The sequence below is a fragment of the Oncorhynchus masou genome, chromosome 11 (assembly GCF_036934945.1).
Source record: "Oncorhynchus masou masou isolate Uvic2021 chromosome 11, UVic_Omas_1.1, whole genome shotgun sequence".
In the NCBI taxonomy this organism is placed as follows: domain Eukaryota; kingdom Metazoa; phylum Chordata; class Actinopteri; order Salmoniformes; family Salmonidae; genus Oncorhynchus; species Oncorhynchus masou.
In genome coordinates, this window is record NC_088222.1 from 37,969,896 (window position 1) to 37,985,342 (window position 15,447).

At 44.5% G+C, this 15,447-nt stretch overlaps 1 protein-coding gene across 6 annotated transcripts in view; it reads right to left on the reverse strand.

Annotated features, from left to right (window-relative positions):
• LOC135548636 (drebrin-like) overlaps positions 1-15,447 on the reverse strand; it is a 117,435-nt gene that overhangs the window by 40,255 nt on the left and 61,733 nt on the right. For all 6 annotated transcript variants that reach the window (XM_064978443.1, XM_064978445.1, XM_064978442.1 and 3 more), the window contains exon 2: positions 1,553-1,608. In XM_064978443.1, the coding sequence (XP_064834515.1) occupies positions 1,553-1,608 (56 nt within the window). The remainder of the gene's footprint in view (positions 1-1,552; positions 1,609-15,447) is intronic.

The following is a 15,447-nucleotide window of genomic DNA, read 5'->3' on the forward strand; positions in this document are numbered from 1 at the left end:
CCTTCTACTGCCACATTTCCCCTCCAGACAAAGAGTCACTACTAGTCAATTGCAGGCTCTTTCCCCAATCCAATAGGAAACTTTACACGGGTTGATAATGGCAGATGTGGGTACTGATAAGTGCCTAAATTGGATCGCAGTGGCTGTACATGCTATACATTTTTTATTTAACTAGGCAAGTCAGTTCAGAACACATTTTTATTTTCAATGACGGCCTAGGAACAGTGGGTTAACTGCCTTGTTCAGGGGCAGAATGACAGATTTGTTTTACCTTGTCAGCTCGGGGATTCGATCTTGCAACCTTTTGGTTACTAGTCCAACGCTCTAACCACTAGGCTACCTGCCGCCCCATGATGTCAGATCTCAGGCTGTACCTTTACAGCCCCGTATGGGTTTTGACTGACAGGTGTTCTGAACTTAAGCACCACACACGACAAGAAGTTGCCCCATCCCTCCCCCTGATTGGGCAACTTTTGCCATATTTGTGTTGTCTGACTGAGGGAAATGCTGTAAATTAAGGGGACTCGATGTATTTTGAAAGATGAGACGTTGAGGATTATAATAAATACCACTTTAATGTCACACAAGCAAGCCAGACAACAGCGAGTCCAAATGTGCACTTCACATTTCGATGTCATAAAACTCCTATCATATACAGCATCAAGGTTTATGATCACTATGTTTGATGTACAGTTACAAGATGACATGGCATCATACCCTGGGTTGTTTTGAACAGAATGAGCCTGTTTGTCTATTGTGAAGAAAATTCACCATGGAACACGCAGCTGAATGCAATCATGAGTCCTTTCTATGAGCACCAAAATTACCATCTGTTTCTCTGAATTGCCATGGGAAAGCCTAACACTAAGATTGTATTTATAACTTAGCTAGACATTTTGGCAAGAGAACAAGCTGGTGGTAGTGATGTGCAGTTCGCAAACAATTTGTTATTTTTGAACAACTTTTTTTTTCAAGTGTCATAATTTTTCTGAGTGACTAGTTCATGTGACCTGCTGTGACACGTTCCTTTGACCACTATGAATTCTACGACAGGATTAATACGTGCTCCTCTGGCTCTATGGTATCTGCTAGCAGTAATTGCGCAATGCTAGTTAGCATTTACTCACAAATCCACCTCTAACTTCCTTCATACTGGACACAGACATAAAAATGGTATCCACGAGTGCATCTGACTCTGGGAAAGTAGATAAATAGCCACATTGACAAAATCCCGGAGTATCCCTTTAAAAACATGCTGTATGTAAAATATTGTGTGCTATACATTGGAAAATAAATACATGTGACTCTGGATGGCAATATAATGATGTTTCAAACATTAGGGCTTGTTTCCCCAAAAACTTAAATCTGCTTCATGTTCTGTTTCCTTTCCACGATACTAACAAGTATCGCGTTTCTAGTATCATCCCAGCCCTACTAAACATACAGGTCAATTCCCACCAATGTAAAACGTTAATCAAATAAACAACCATGAAACATCACATTTAAGAGTGTAGAAGGATGGATGGACAAATATATGGTAGATTTAGCTTACCTCCTGATGATGCCAGTGTCAAATCATTGCTGTTGTCCTCATATGTGTACAAGGCCCTGCAGGAGGAAACAGAGAGGAAGACCGTCAGACATAGAAACCACAACGCAGCATCAAAACATCACCAGCCCTGTACTCTTTTTGACCAGCGCTTGCTCCACTATGTTTATATTTCACATTCATACTGTCGTAACTCAAAAGAAAGGAGGTACAGAGAGATGAACAAAGAGATAAAAAAAGGAGAGATGCCAGTACAAGGTGCAACAGACACCGTCACAGGGAGACTCTTGGTCTGCCTGGCTGGGCATTAAGAACATGACAAACGCCACCTTCAAACGGGAGGCAACATCTCGAACCCTGCCCGGACGAGAGGGTGCTGCTCTCTACAGCCAATGAACTAAACCAGTTCTTCACCCTCTTTGAAGCAAGGGGCGGCCCCGCTCCCCCAGCCTGTCTGGAGGAGGTGGTCATGGCAACCAAGAGCGCACTTGTCATCAATGAGGAAGTCGTACATTGAGTGTTCAAAAGCACTGGAGCATGAAAGAGCTTGGGGACTGATAACACAAGTGGTTGTGTCCTAAAACACTGGAGCCAGTTCCCAGGTTGCCACCTGATCAAATATGCTGAAGACCCTGATTTGGTCAGTCTCCTCAAAGGGGAAGAGACAAGCAAGGACCGGCTCTAGATTATGACTAAATCTAAAACGCAAAAAATAACACAAGAAACAAAAAAGGACATGGTGGTTGACTTTCGAAGGAAGTCTACCATGCAGACACCATCACTGATAAAAAGTGAGCCCATTGAAATAGTGGAGAAGTACAAATACCTTAGGCTTGTCATTCACAACAAGCTGTCCTGGGATCAGTGTACTGATGATCATTTTAAGGAAGGCCAACAGAGACCATTTTCCTACTACACTTTTTTAATGTTGACCTAACCATCATGGTTCTCTTTTATAAATCACTTTTTTTAATGTTGACCTAACCATCATGGTTCTCTTTTATAAATCACTTTTTTTAATGTTGACCTAACCATCATGGTTCTCTTTTATAAATCACTTTTTTTAATGTTGACCTAACCATCATGGTTCTCTTTTATAAATCACCTTTTTAACGTTGACCTAACCATCATGGTTCTCTTTTATAAATCACTTTTTTTAATGTTGACCTAACCATCGTGGTTCTCTTTTATAAATCACTTTTTTTAATGTTGACCTAACCATCATGGTTCTCTTTTATAAATCACTTTTTTAATGTTGACCTAACCATCATGGTTCTCTTTTATAAATCACTTTTTTAATGTTGACCTAACCATCATGGTTCTCTTTTATAAATCACTTTTTTAATGTTGACCTAACCATCATGGTTCTCTTTTATAAATCACTTTTTTAATGTTGACCTAACCATCATGGTTCTCTTTTATAAATCACTTTTTTAATGTTGACCTAACCATCATGGTTCTCTTTTATAAATCACTTTTTTTAATGTTGACCTAACCATCATGGTTCTCTTTTATAAATCACTTTTTTTAATGTTGACCTAACCATCATGGTTCTCTTTTATAAATCACTTTTTTTAATGTTGACCTAACCATCATGGTTCTCTTTTATAAATCACCTTTTTAACGTTGACCTAACCATCATGGTTCTCTTTTATAAATCACTTTTTTAATGTTGACCTAACCATCATGGTTCTCTTTTATAAATCACTTTTTTAATGTTGACCTAACCATCATGGTTCTCTTTTATAAATCACTTTTTTAACGTTGACCTAACCATCATGATTCTCTTTTAGAAATCATTAATTGAGAGCATTTTGTCCTACTGCTTGACCTGCTGGTTATCAAGGTCGCACAGAAAAATAGGTTGGGCAAGATAGTCAGGACTTCGATCAGGAAGAATCATGGGCAGCGACAAGAACGGGCATCTCTCTACCTAGGCAGAGCCCTCCAGAAGGCGAATTAAATAGCGGTAGACTCTTCCCACCCATTCCAGCCCAAATTCCAGCTCCTTCCCTCTGGCCACAGGTACAGACTACCTAGAGGGAGAAAAAAATAGAGCCACGTACTCATTTATTCCAAATGCAATTCTGCAACTAAACAAAAATGTTGGAGTAATTGCACTTCAGAACTTGCAATGCAGCCTGTTTCGACATTGTTATTATTGCACTTAGCCAACCTACTTGCATGTAAACATCCTTTGCTATTTTTTGTGATTAAAAAAAAAACATGATTTTATTTTATTGCATCTGAGGACATGAAAGTTTTCTGAATCCTAATCTGCACCTACATGAGCCAAGGGAAGAACAGGGCTAGGGCACGAGGTGGAACTCTTCACACCTGGTCGCAGGTGCTGTTAGCTCCGAGAAGTGGAGAGGAGAGAGACCGGCATCCGCGTTTTACTATGTTACGTAGGAGGTTAAAACCTGGAGTGATTAACTAGATTTAGAAAGAGAATCCCATTTCAATTCACACTGCTGCTTTTATGGCAGTAGATAGACATACACTCCAGCTAAACTGCCGGGATTATTGTTCCCATTCCCTGAGAGGAGATAGAGCCATTGAATTAATTCTCTGAATAGAGCCATGAGGTGAGACTAATACCACAAACTCTGCACAGAATCCTCAGATACTGGCTGTGTCTTCACTGTCTAATACTTTGATTTGTGGGTAATCTCTCAACTACAGGAATGTTGAGGGAAACAACAAATTCTCCCTCAACGTCAGCAAGACAATGGAGCTGATCGCGGACTACAGGAAAAGGAGGGTCCGAACACATCGACGTGGCTGTAGTGGAGAGGGTCGAGAGCTTCAGGTTCCTCACCGGCCACATCACTAAGGACCCATCATGGTCCAAACACACCCCCCCATTCACATCGACGTGGCTGTAGTGGAGAGGGTCGAGAGCTTCAGGTTCCTCACCGGCCACATCACTAAGGACCCATCATGGTCCAAACACACCCCCCCCCCCCATTCACATCGACGTGGCTGTAGTGGAGAGGGTCGAGAGCTTCAGGTTCCTCACCGGCCACATCACTAAGGACCCATCATGGTCCGAACACACCCCCCCATTCACATCGACGTGGCTGTAGTGGAGAGGGTCGAGAGCTTCAGGTTCCTCACCGGCCACATCACTAAGGACCCATCATGGTCCGAACACCCCCCCCCATTCACATCGACGTGGCTGTAGTGGAGAGGGTCGAGAGCTTCAGGTTCCTCACCGGCCACATCACTAAGGACCCATCATGGTCCAAACACACCAACACAGTCGTGAAGAGAGCACGACAACTCCTCCACCCCCTCAGGAGGCTGAAAATATTTGGCATTGGTCCCCAGATCCTCAAAATGTTATCCAGCTGCACCACTGAGCATCTTGACCGGCTGCACCACCGCCTGGTATGGTAACTGCTTGAGATCCGACCGTAAGGCACTACAGCGTGTAGTACAGTACATCACTGGGGCCGAACTCCCTGCCATCCAGGACCTCTATACAAGGCGGTATTAGAGGAAGGCCCTAAATATTGTCAGACTCCAGCCACCCAAGTCATAGACTGTTCTCTGTAGTACCGCACAGAGCAAGCAGTACCAAGACTGAGACCAAAAGGCTCCTGAATATCTTCTACCCCAAGCCATGAGAACGCTGAACAGTTAATCAAAATGGCTAACCAAACTATTTACATTGAGCCCTATTCTTCTTCTTCTTATTATTGTGTTTATGTTTTTGCACACTCACTGGACTCGACCCACACTCCAACACATGATCACAACACATACACATGCGAAGTTGATGCTACACACACGCACTTTCACACGGTGCTGCTAGTTTATTATATACATCCCGATTGCCTAGTCACTTTCAACCCTACCTACATGTGAACTCAGCAACAAAAAAAGAAGGAATGTCCTCTGTCAACTAAGTTTATTTTCAGCAAACTTAACATGTGTAAATATTTCTATGAACATAAGATTCAACACCTGAGACAAACTGAACTGAAGTTCCACAGACATGTGACTAACAGAAATTTAACAACGTGTCGCTGAACAATGGGGGGGAACAAAATCCAAAGTCACAGTATCTGGTGTGGCCATCAACTGCATTAAATACTGCAGTGCATCTCCTCCTCATGGACTGCACCAGATTTGCCAGTTCTTGCTGTGAGATGTCAACCCACTCATCCACCAAGGCACCTGCAAGTTCCCGGACATTTCTGTGTGGGGGGGGGTTCTGCCATAGCCCTCACCCTCCGATCCAACAGATGTTATCAATGGGATTGAGATCAGGGCTCTTTGCTGGCCATGGCAGAACACTGACATTCCTGTCTTGTGAGCAGTATGTCTGGTGTTATTGTCATGCTGGAGGGTCATGTTAGGATGAGCCTGCAGGAAGGGTACCACATGACGGAGGAGGATGTCTTCCCTGTAACGCAGAGCGTTGAGATTGCCTGCAATGACAACAAGCTCAGTCCGATGATGCTGTGACACATCGCCCCCCAGACCATGACGGACCCTCCACCTTCAAATTGATCCCGCTCCAGAGTGCAGGCCTCGGTGTAATGCTCATTCCTTCGACGATAAACGCGAATCCGACCATCATCCCTGGTGAGGCAAAACCGTGACTCGTCAGTGAAGAGCACTTTTTGCCAGTCCTGTCTGGTCCAGTGGGTTTGTGCCCAAAGGCAACGTTGTTGCTGGTGATGTCTGGTAAGGACTTGCCATACAACAGGCCTACAAACCCTCAGTCCAGCCTCTCTCAGCCTATTGCTGACAGTCTGAGCACTAATGGAGGGATTGTGCCTTCCTGGTGTAACTCAGGCAGTTGTTTTTGCCATCCTGTACCTGTCCCGCAGGTGTGATGTTCAGATGTACCAATCCTGTGCAGGTGTTGTTACACGTGGTCTGCCACTGCGAGGACGATCAGCTGTCTGTTCCGTGTCCCTGTAGAGCTGTCTTAGGCGTCTCACAGTACGGACATTGCAATTTATTGCCCTGGCCACATCTGCAGTCCTCATTCCTCCTTGCAGCATGCCTAAGGCACATTCACGCAGATGAGCATCTTTCTTTTGGTGTTTTTCAGAGTCAGTAGAAAGGCCTCTTTAGTGCCCTAAGTTTTCATAACTGTGACCTTAATTGCCTACAGTCTGTAAGATGTTAGTATCATAACGACCGTTCCACAGGTGTATGTTCATTAGTGGTTTATGGTTCTTTGAACAAGCATTGGGAAACAGTGTTTAAACCCTTTACAATGAAGATCTGTGAAGTTATTTGGATTTTTACGAATTATCTTTGAATGACGGGGTCCTGAAAAAGGGACGTTTCTTTTTTTGCTGAGTTTACATATTACCTCAACTAACCTTTACCCGTGCACTGACAAGGTACCGGTACTCCTTGTACACTACATGATAAAAGGTATGTGGACACCTGCTCATTGAACATCTCATTCCAAAATCATGGGCATTAAAATAGAGTTGGTCCCCATTTGCAGCTATTACAGCCTCCGCTCTTCTGGGAAGGCTTTCCACTAGATGTTGGAACATTGCTGCGGGGACTTGCTTCCAATCAGCCACAAGAGCATTAGTGAGGTTGGGCAATTAGGCTTGGCTCGCTGTAGGTGGTGTTCTAATTCATTCCTAAGGTGTTCGATAGGGTTGAGGTCAGGGCTCTGTGCAGGCCAGTCAAGTTCATCTACACCGATCTCAACAAACCATTTCTGTATGGACTTTGCTTTGTGCACAGGGGCATTGTCATGCTGAAACAGGAAAGGGCCTTCCCCAAACTGTTGCCACATAGTTGGAAGCACAGTATTGTCTAGAATGTCATTGTATTCTGTAGAATTAAGATTTCCCTTCACTGGAACTAAGGGAACTAGCCCAAACCATGAAAAACAGCCCCAGAACATTATTCCTCCTCCACCAAACTTTACAGTTGGCACTTTGCATTTGGGCAGGTAGCGTTCTCCTGGCATCCGCCAAACCCAGATTCGTCCGTCGGACTGCCAGATGGTGAAACATGATTTATCATTACAGAGAACGAGTTTCCACTTCTCCAGAGTCCAACGTCAGCGAGCTTTACACCGCTCCAGCTGACTTTTGGCATCGCGCATGGTGATCTTAGGCTTGTGTGTGGCTGCTCGGCCATTGAAACCCTTTTCATGGAGCTCCCGACAAACAGTTTTTGTGATTCCAGAGGAATTTTGGAACTCGGTAGTGAGCGTGGCAACCAAGGACAGACTATTTTTACGAGCTACAGCACTCTGCGGAGCCGTTCTGTGAGCTTGTGTGGCCTACCACTAAGCGTCTGAGTCGTTGTCGATCCTAGACGTTTCCAGTTCCCAATAACAGCACTTACAGTTGACGAAAAGACATGTTGGAGAGGTGGAATCCTATGACAGTGACACATTGAATGTCAATGAGCTTGTCAGTACAGGCCATTCTACTGCCAATGTTTTTCTATGAAGATTGCATGACTGTGTGCTCGATTGTATATACACACACACACACACACACACACACACACACACACACACACGTCAGCAACGGGTGTGGCAGAAATAGCCGAATCCATTCATTTGAAGGTGCGTCCAAATACTTTTGTATATATATAATCTATATTGCGTTACTATTTCCTACCTTTTTTGCAAATCTTTTTAAATCTGCATTGTTGGGAATGGGCTCGTAAGTAAGAATGTCATGGTAAAGTCTACACGCAGCGCATGTGACCAATAAAATGAGAATTTGATTTACTAATTGTGGCTGGCAGCCACCTCACTCCATCACCCAACAGAGAGGATGGCTGTCACAGAGAAAGGCTGTGTGGAGCTCGCCAACACATGCCAAGAGAGCGAGCGAGAGAGATTAAAGAGGAGTGAAGGAAGAGGACAGCCATAGTCTGAGACAGGACCACTGAGGGATACCAGACCTAAATGGTTGGAGACGGAGGGAGGGAGAGGGATGAAGGACTGTAGACAGAGGGATGGAGCAAGTCCTTCTGCTAGAGCCTCATGGCTAAACAGACTGTACAGGACAGTACAGGAGAGGAAGGTCGACCAGATTCATCTGGAAATGTAGGATGTCTGTCTGTTGCTGCCTTGCTGGCATACAGTAATCCCACTCACCTTCCTTTACCCCTTGCTAAGTGTGTGTGTGTGTCATTACTAAAATAATGGTATGAAATGGTCCGACTATTATGCAGACGGAAGAGAGACAGTATTCCCAGTCATTAATTAAACTTGTTTATAATCCTCTTACTGTCACACACACACACACACACACACACACACACACACCCAAAAATGATCCATTATGGAAATTACAAACACACATACTACTGATCCTGATAAAGCACTCTTTAATATTACTGTACAATAGCAATCATCAGAATCACTTCAGTGCCATAAATCAGATCATTCTTAAATCAGTCAGTAAGTAAATGAGATGGAATCTGTATCTCCTGAAAGCCATTACAGTAAAATGCAAGGAGAGATATTGAAGTCCCATTCCTGGTTATAATAATCCTATTCCAGTGTCAGTCATGGCCATGTAAGGACTTGGGCCAGTAGATTAGAGCCCTGTTCCTGGTTCAAGACCAAGACTAGAATTCCCTGCATTGGAGATGATGAATTGCCATGAATAGTGTGGTAAATCCTTGTAAATATAGTCTCAAGAAGATGCATTTGTTTATAATAACCTGCACAGTCACATACATCTTCCAACATACACTGAGTGCACAAAACATTAAGAACACATTCCTAACATGAAGGTGTATAGTGTTGCGCTGGTGTTAAAGCAGTCAGCCTGGTGTTAAAGCAGTCAGCCTGGTGTTAAAGCAGTCAGCCTGGTGTTAACGCAGTCAGCCTGGTGTTAACGCAGTCAGCCTGGTGTTAAAGCAGTCAGCCTGGTGTTAAAGCAGTCAGCCTGGTGTTAAAGCAGTCAGCCTGGTGTTAAAGCAGTCAGCCTGGTGTTAAAGCAGTCAGCCTGGTGTTAAAGCAGTCAGCCTGGTGTTAAAGCAGTCAGCCTGGTGTTAAAGCAGTCAGCCTGGTGTTAAAGCAGTCAGCCTGGTGTTAAAGCAGTCAGCTTGGTGTTAAGCAGTCAGCCTGGTGTTACTTTTGACTGAACGCTGAACGCCCCTTTCCCTTTGTTTCTCCCTGCTGAATGAATCAGGATTTAAAAACCCATTTAAATCTCCTCCCCCTGCACTTTTCCCTTACATTATTAAAGCCTGTTTCTGGATCACTTATAACATGCTGGATTCCTGAGGTATGTGCTAAATGTCCATGCAAGATGTCGAAGTCTCTGGTGTCTCTCTCCCCCTCTCTACTGGGTCTATTCATGGTGACACCTTCATCCATGCATGTCAATGAGTTGAAATCCCAAACAACCTCATCCCAATCCCTCCAAGCCAGCCTTTACTAAGCCTTGTTCACAATGCAGGCCTTAATGCTCAAATCAGGGTTTTTTTCTTTTCCCAAATCCGTTTTGGACTACTGACTGCCCAAACATCAAGTTACAAGTGACCTAATCGGATGTGTGCTGAGACAGCAGTCATTTGCTAGTTGTCATAGAAATGATGGGTGTGCGCGCAGTGGTGTAAGCTGATTGGTGGTGGTGCTCGTGCTTCCTATCACTCAGACGTTATGTAGCAAGCTAAGGTTCGGAGCGTTGGGCCAGTAACCAAAAGGCCGCTGGTTCAAATCCCAGAGAAAAATCAGTTGATGTGCCCTTGAGCAAGGCATGTTTCCAAGTTGCTTAGAATGTTCAAAATAATGGTGTAAGAACACTTTTAAAGCCTAAAAGATGTTCCAAAACTAGACCTTTTTGGTTATCCACAGCACTCACCTATCGAGCTAGGTAGCTATTTAGCTTTCTAGCAAATTCACCAATTTGTTTGTAAACAATTAACAACAAGCTAGTTAGTTACCTACCACATGTTCTTGTCAAACTGTCAGAGTAGTTATCGAGCAACAAGATATGCCAAATTACAGTCTAAAAACCACTTGATCAAATACATCAGATTTGATCGTTCAGACAAGTCACATGGCCAGGAATCAGATTTGTATCTGACTGTAGCTTGACATATCTGTTTCTATGTTCTTTTTTGGCTGTTCAGGCTGCAGGAAAAAGAACAGATTTGATTCAGATATACAAAGGAATTGGATTTGAGTCACCTCAAACTGCCAATGTGAACACTGCTTTAGATTCCCTACCAGACTTTCTATCCATTTCCATCCACAGAAGGCAGCTATAGCAGAGCAGCTATCCCTGAACAGGCCTCTCTCTGGCTAATCTAGCCCTCCCCATCCTCTTCTCCTCACCCCAGCCTACTGCACACCAGTACTGCTCAGACCACACAAGGTCCACCATTAGCTCATCTCCAGTCAGAGAGCCAACCAGCCCAATGAGCGGAGAGGGGACCAAGAAGCAGGGGGACAACGGAGAGAACGAGACAATTTGAGAAAGGGGGTGAGAGAGGGAGGAAGAGACAGAGAGAATGAATGAGAAAGATAGGGTATGAGAGAGGAGGAGATGGAGAGAGAGAATGAAAGAAAGAACTTGAGGTAAAGAATGCAAGGTTGAGAGAGAGTGTGAGCAAGAGCGGTTCGCTTGTAGCACTATAAATAATTCCCTTTAAAGCAGACTCCTTTTTATTATCCATAAAAGACTGGCGTGACCTAGAAACAGCTCTGCTCTGTGGAGCCTTCACTGGGCCTAGAGAGAGAGAGCCTTCACTGGGCCTAGAGAGAGAGAGCCTTCACTGGGCCTAGAGAGAGAGCCTTCACTGGGCCTAGAGAGAGAGCCTTCACTGGGCCTAGAGAGAGAGAGAGAGAGAGAGCCTTCACTGGGCCTGGAGAGAGAGAGCCTTCACTGGGCCTGGAGAGAGAGAGAGACAGAGAGAGGCTGCACAGCAAAGAGTAGGCATGTGGCTACCGCTCAGGAGCAGAGAGAGAGAGGTGGGGAAGGGTACAGAGGAGGGGGGGGGGGGGTTGGGGGACAGGAGATGTAGAAGAAAGGGGAGAGAGGGGGAGGGTGAGAGGGTGTAACGCTTTGAACACACCGATAGCGTCATTGCATTTTGGTACACCAAAATTACATTCATTTCCAATGAAAACGCTGTGTTTGCCTTGCAGCATCGCTTTGCAGAGGCAGTTGCAGTGCGTTCGGTGCTATATCGAATGTATACATCAAACCGTATACGTAGACGGCCTGACAAAAATAGTAGCAGAAGGTGAACGTTGAACTTTTGTTGCATACATATCCAGATGATGCTGCGTACTATTTTGCGCAACGACACTGTCGGTGTGTTGGAAACGTTAGTATGTGAGTGGATGCATGGGAAGAAGGGGAAAGGGGGTGAGAGAAAAGGTGAGAGGCCTCCTACACTGTCTCCCGGGGAGGGGGGTGTTCCCGCAGTACAGCCCAATTAGACCTCAACACAGTCTCCTCTCTGTTTATAGTGCTGTAGATGGAGGGAGAGAGAGATGAGTGAGGGAAGAATATCAGTGGAGACGAGGAAGACAGACCAACTAGGCTGTCCGCAGTCAAATAGGTTTCATGAGAACCCCCTGGAACTCATTCCAGAACCATGTCATCGATGATCATGCCGCCGCACGCTCCAGCACAAACAACTAATCCGATTGGCTCTCGGAGGGTCACCGTGTCTAATCAGGGCGGTTTTCCGTGACAAAGCTCTACCCTTCCAGGAAGCAGAGCCGGCAATCCAACATTTCCGAAACGAACCCAACGCAGATGCCACATCTTGCTTTAATAAAAGGTTTCGTATGTTGAGAGCTGCTCTAATGTCTACATACACACGGGTGGACACGCACGCAAAAGTAATAACCAGGGGCACCTCTGCTGTCAGTCAAAGTGAGTGTGTTTCTGGGGGGGCTCATTAAATGTATATGTAATCTTCCTGAGGTAGTGTGGTGGCATTTGGGCAAGTGTTAGTGTTATTAGGGAGGAGAGCTTCCTGGTGTCCCCAGGGGGGTGTTAGAGGACGGACACACACCCACACGACACCATTCTTCCACGAGAAATTCCATAATTTGGTGTTTTGTTGATGGTGATGGAAAACGCTGTCCCAGGCGCCGCTCCAGAATCTCCCATAAATGTTAAATTGGGTTGAGATCTGGTGATGGAGACGGCCATGGCACACGGTTCATATCATGTCCATGCTATTCAGTGATCACCCGTGTCCTGTGGATGGAGGCGTCTTACGATGAGCTCATAGCCATGGTAGTCAGAATAACAGCCTGCCCAGCATTTTTATACATGACCCTAAGCATGATGGGATGTTAATTGCATTAATTAACTCAGAAACCACACCTGTGTGGAAGCACCTGCTTTCAATATACTTTGTATCCCCCATTTACTCAAGTGTTTCCTTTATTTTGGCAGGTACCTGTATGCATGCAGGTGTAGCTAATTAAGCTAACAGTTAACACCTGACCTGTGCCCTTTGGCCTGAGCAAAGAGTGTGCGCGCGCTACCGAGAGAGTGCGCGAGCGAGAGCGACCTGAAAGAGTGCGAGCGAGAGCGACCGAGAGAGAGATTGTGTGTATCGTGATGAGTAAATTGAGCTGAGAAACCTGGTAATATCATCCCTCTCTCCGTGTCTCATGGAACAGATTTCTCTGTTATGGCTCCGTAGTGTGGAGTACAGACAGATAGAACCAGTAGTGAAGTCAGGTAAAACCAGCGCGGTACTAATCAGACCTCGAGCTATATTCTATTCTCAGCCTGTGTACTCCTCCTTTTTATACTAATCCATTTCTCTCAGTTATGCCCCGCTTTATCTTTCTCCAAATCACCTCTCCCCTGCAGAGCTCCTGACTATCTCCTGCACCCTGCAGTGTGTGTATGTATATATCCTTGAAATTGTTTAACTTGGGTCAAACATTTTTGGGTAGCCTTTCACAAGCTTCCCGCAATACGTTGGGTGAATTTTGGCCCATTCCTCGTGACAGAGCTGGTGTAACTGAGTCATGTTTGAAGGCCTCCTTGCTTGCACACGCTTCTTCAGTTCTGCATACAAATTTCCTATATGATTGAGGTCAGGGCTTTTTGATGGCCACTCCAATACCTTGACTTTGTCCTTAAGCCATTTTGCCACAACTTTGAAGAATGCTTGGGGTCATTGTCCATTTAGAAGATCCATTTGGAACAAGCTTTAACTTCCTGACTTATGTCTTGAGATGTTGCTTCAATATATCCACATAATTTTCCTTATTCATGATGCCATCTATTTTGTGAATTGCACCAGTCCTTCCTGCAGAAAAGCATCCCCACAACATGATGCTGCCACCCCCATGCTTCACGGTTTGGATGGTGTTCTTTGGCTTGCAAGCTTCCCCCTTTTTCCTCCAAACATAATGATGGTCAATATGGCCAAACAGTTCTATTTTTGTTTCATCAGACCAGAGGACAAAAAGTACTATCTATGTCCCCATGTGCAGTTGCAAACCGTAGTCTGGCTTTTTTTATGGCGGTTTTGGAGCAGTGGCTTCTTCCTTGCTGAGAGGCCTTTCAGGTTATGTCGATATGGGACTCATTTTACTGTGGATATAGATACTTTTGTACCTGTTTCCTCCAGCCTCTTCACAAGGTCCTTTGCTGCTGTTCTGGGATTGATTTGCACTTTTCGCACCAAAGTAAGTTCATCTCTAGGAGACAGAACGAGTCTCCTTCCTGAGCGGTATGATGGCTGCGTGATCCCATGGTGTTTATACTTTGTTTGTACAGATGAACGTGGTACCTTCAGGCATTTGGAAATTGCTCCCAACGATGAACCAGACTTGTGGAGGTCTACCATTTTTTTCTGAGGTCTTTATTTATTTTGATTTTCCCATGATGTCAAGCAAAGAGTTTGAAGGTAGGCCTTGAAATACATCCATAGGTACACCTCCAATTGACTCAAATTATGTCAATTAGCCTATGAGAAGCTTCCAAAGCCATGACATAATTTTCTGGAATTTCCCAAGCTGTTTAAAGGCACCGTCAACTTAGTGTATGTAAACTTCTGACCCACTGGAATTGTGATACAGTGAATTATAAGTGAAATAATCTGTCTAAACATTTGTTGGAAAACTTACTTGTGTCATGCACAAAGTAGATGTCCTAACCAACATGCCAAAACTATAGTTTGTTGACAAGAAATTTGTGGAGTGGTTGAAAAACTAGTTTTAAATGACTCCAACCTAAGTGTATGTAAACCTCCGACTTAAACGGTGTGTGTGTCTATGATGCATCTAAATAGCATTGAGATGAGTATCACCTGGCTGATTTCTGCCCCCAGGGCTTGTGAGCAGTGGCCTCACACATGGGCTGCTGTCCAGGATGACAAAGACCTTTCCCAAAGTGCCAGACTATATGCTGGTGTTATTCTACAATCTATTCACTATAAAGCAAAATAACCACAGTCTTTCTTCTTTATCTGTACTTCCAGTCATTCATCCATGTGATGATGACCTACTCTACAACACATAACATCCCATTCCAAAGCCAAACCCTTTCGTGATGTAGGAGTTGAAGACAAAACACAGTTTTCCCCTGTCATGGCCCCAAGCCATCAAATGACTATATGAATGATTCAAAGCATCCACTTACTGCTGATCCTACAGACAGACAGGGAGGAGAGGAAGAAGGAGAGAGGAGGAAAAAGGAGAGAGAGAGAAAGAGACAAAGAGAAAGGAGTAAACGAAGGAGAGTGCGGTAGAGCCCATGATCCATGATGGGAAAAGCCCCTCTCTCTATTCTATACAGCAGAGGCCAAAACGGAAATCAATCACACACACGCCAATGCAAATATGCTATGTGAGTGAACTGTACAATAGTGGCATACTGTCGAAGGGCTCTGGTTCACACAAAAATGAACAGTATACATCACATACTGTTATAACATTGATACAC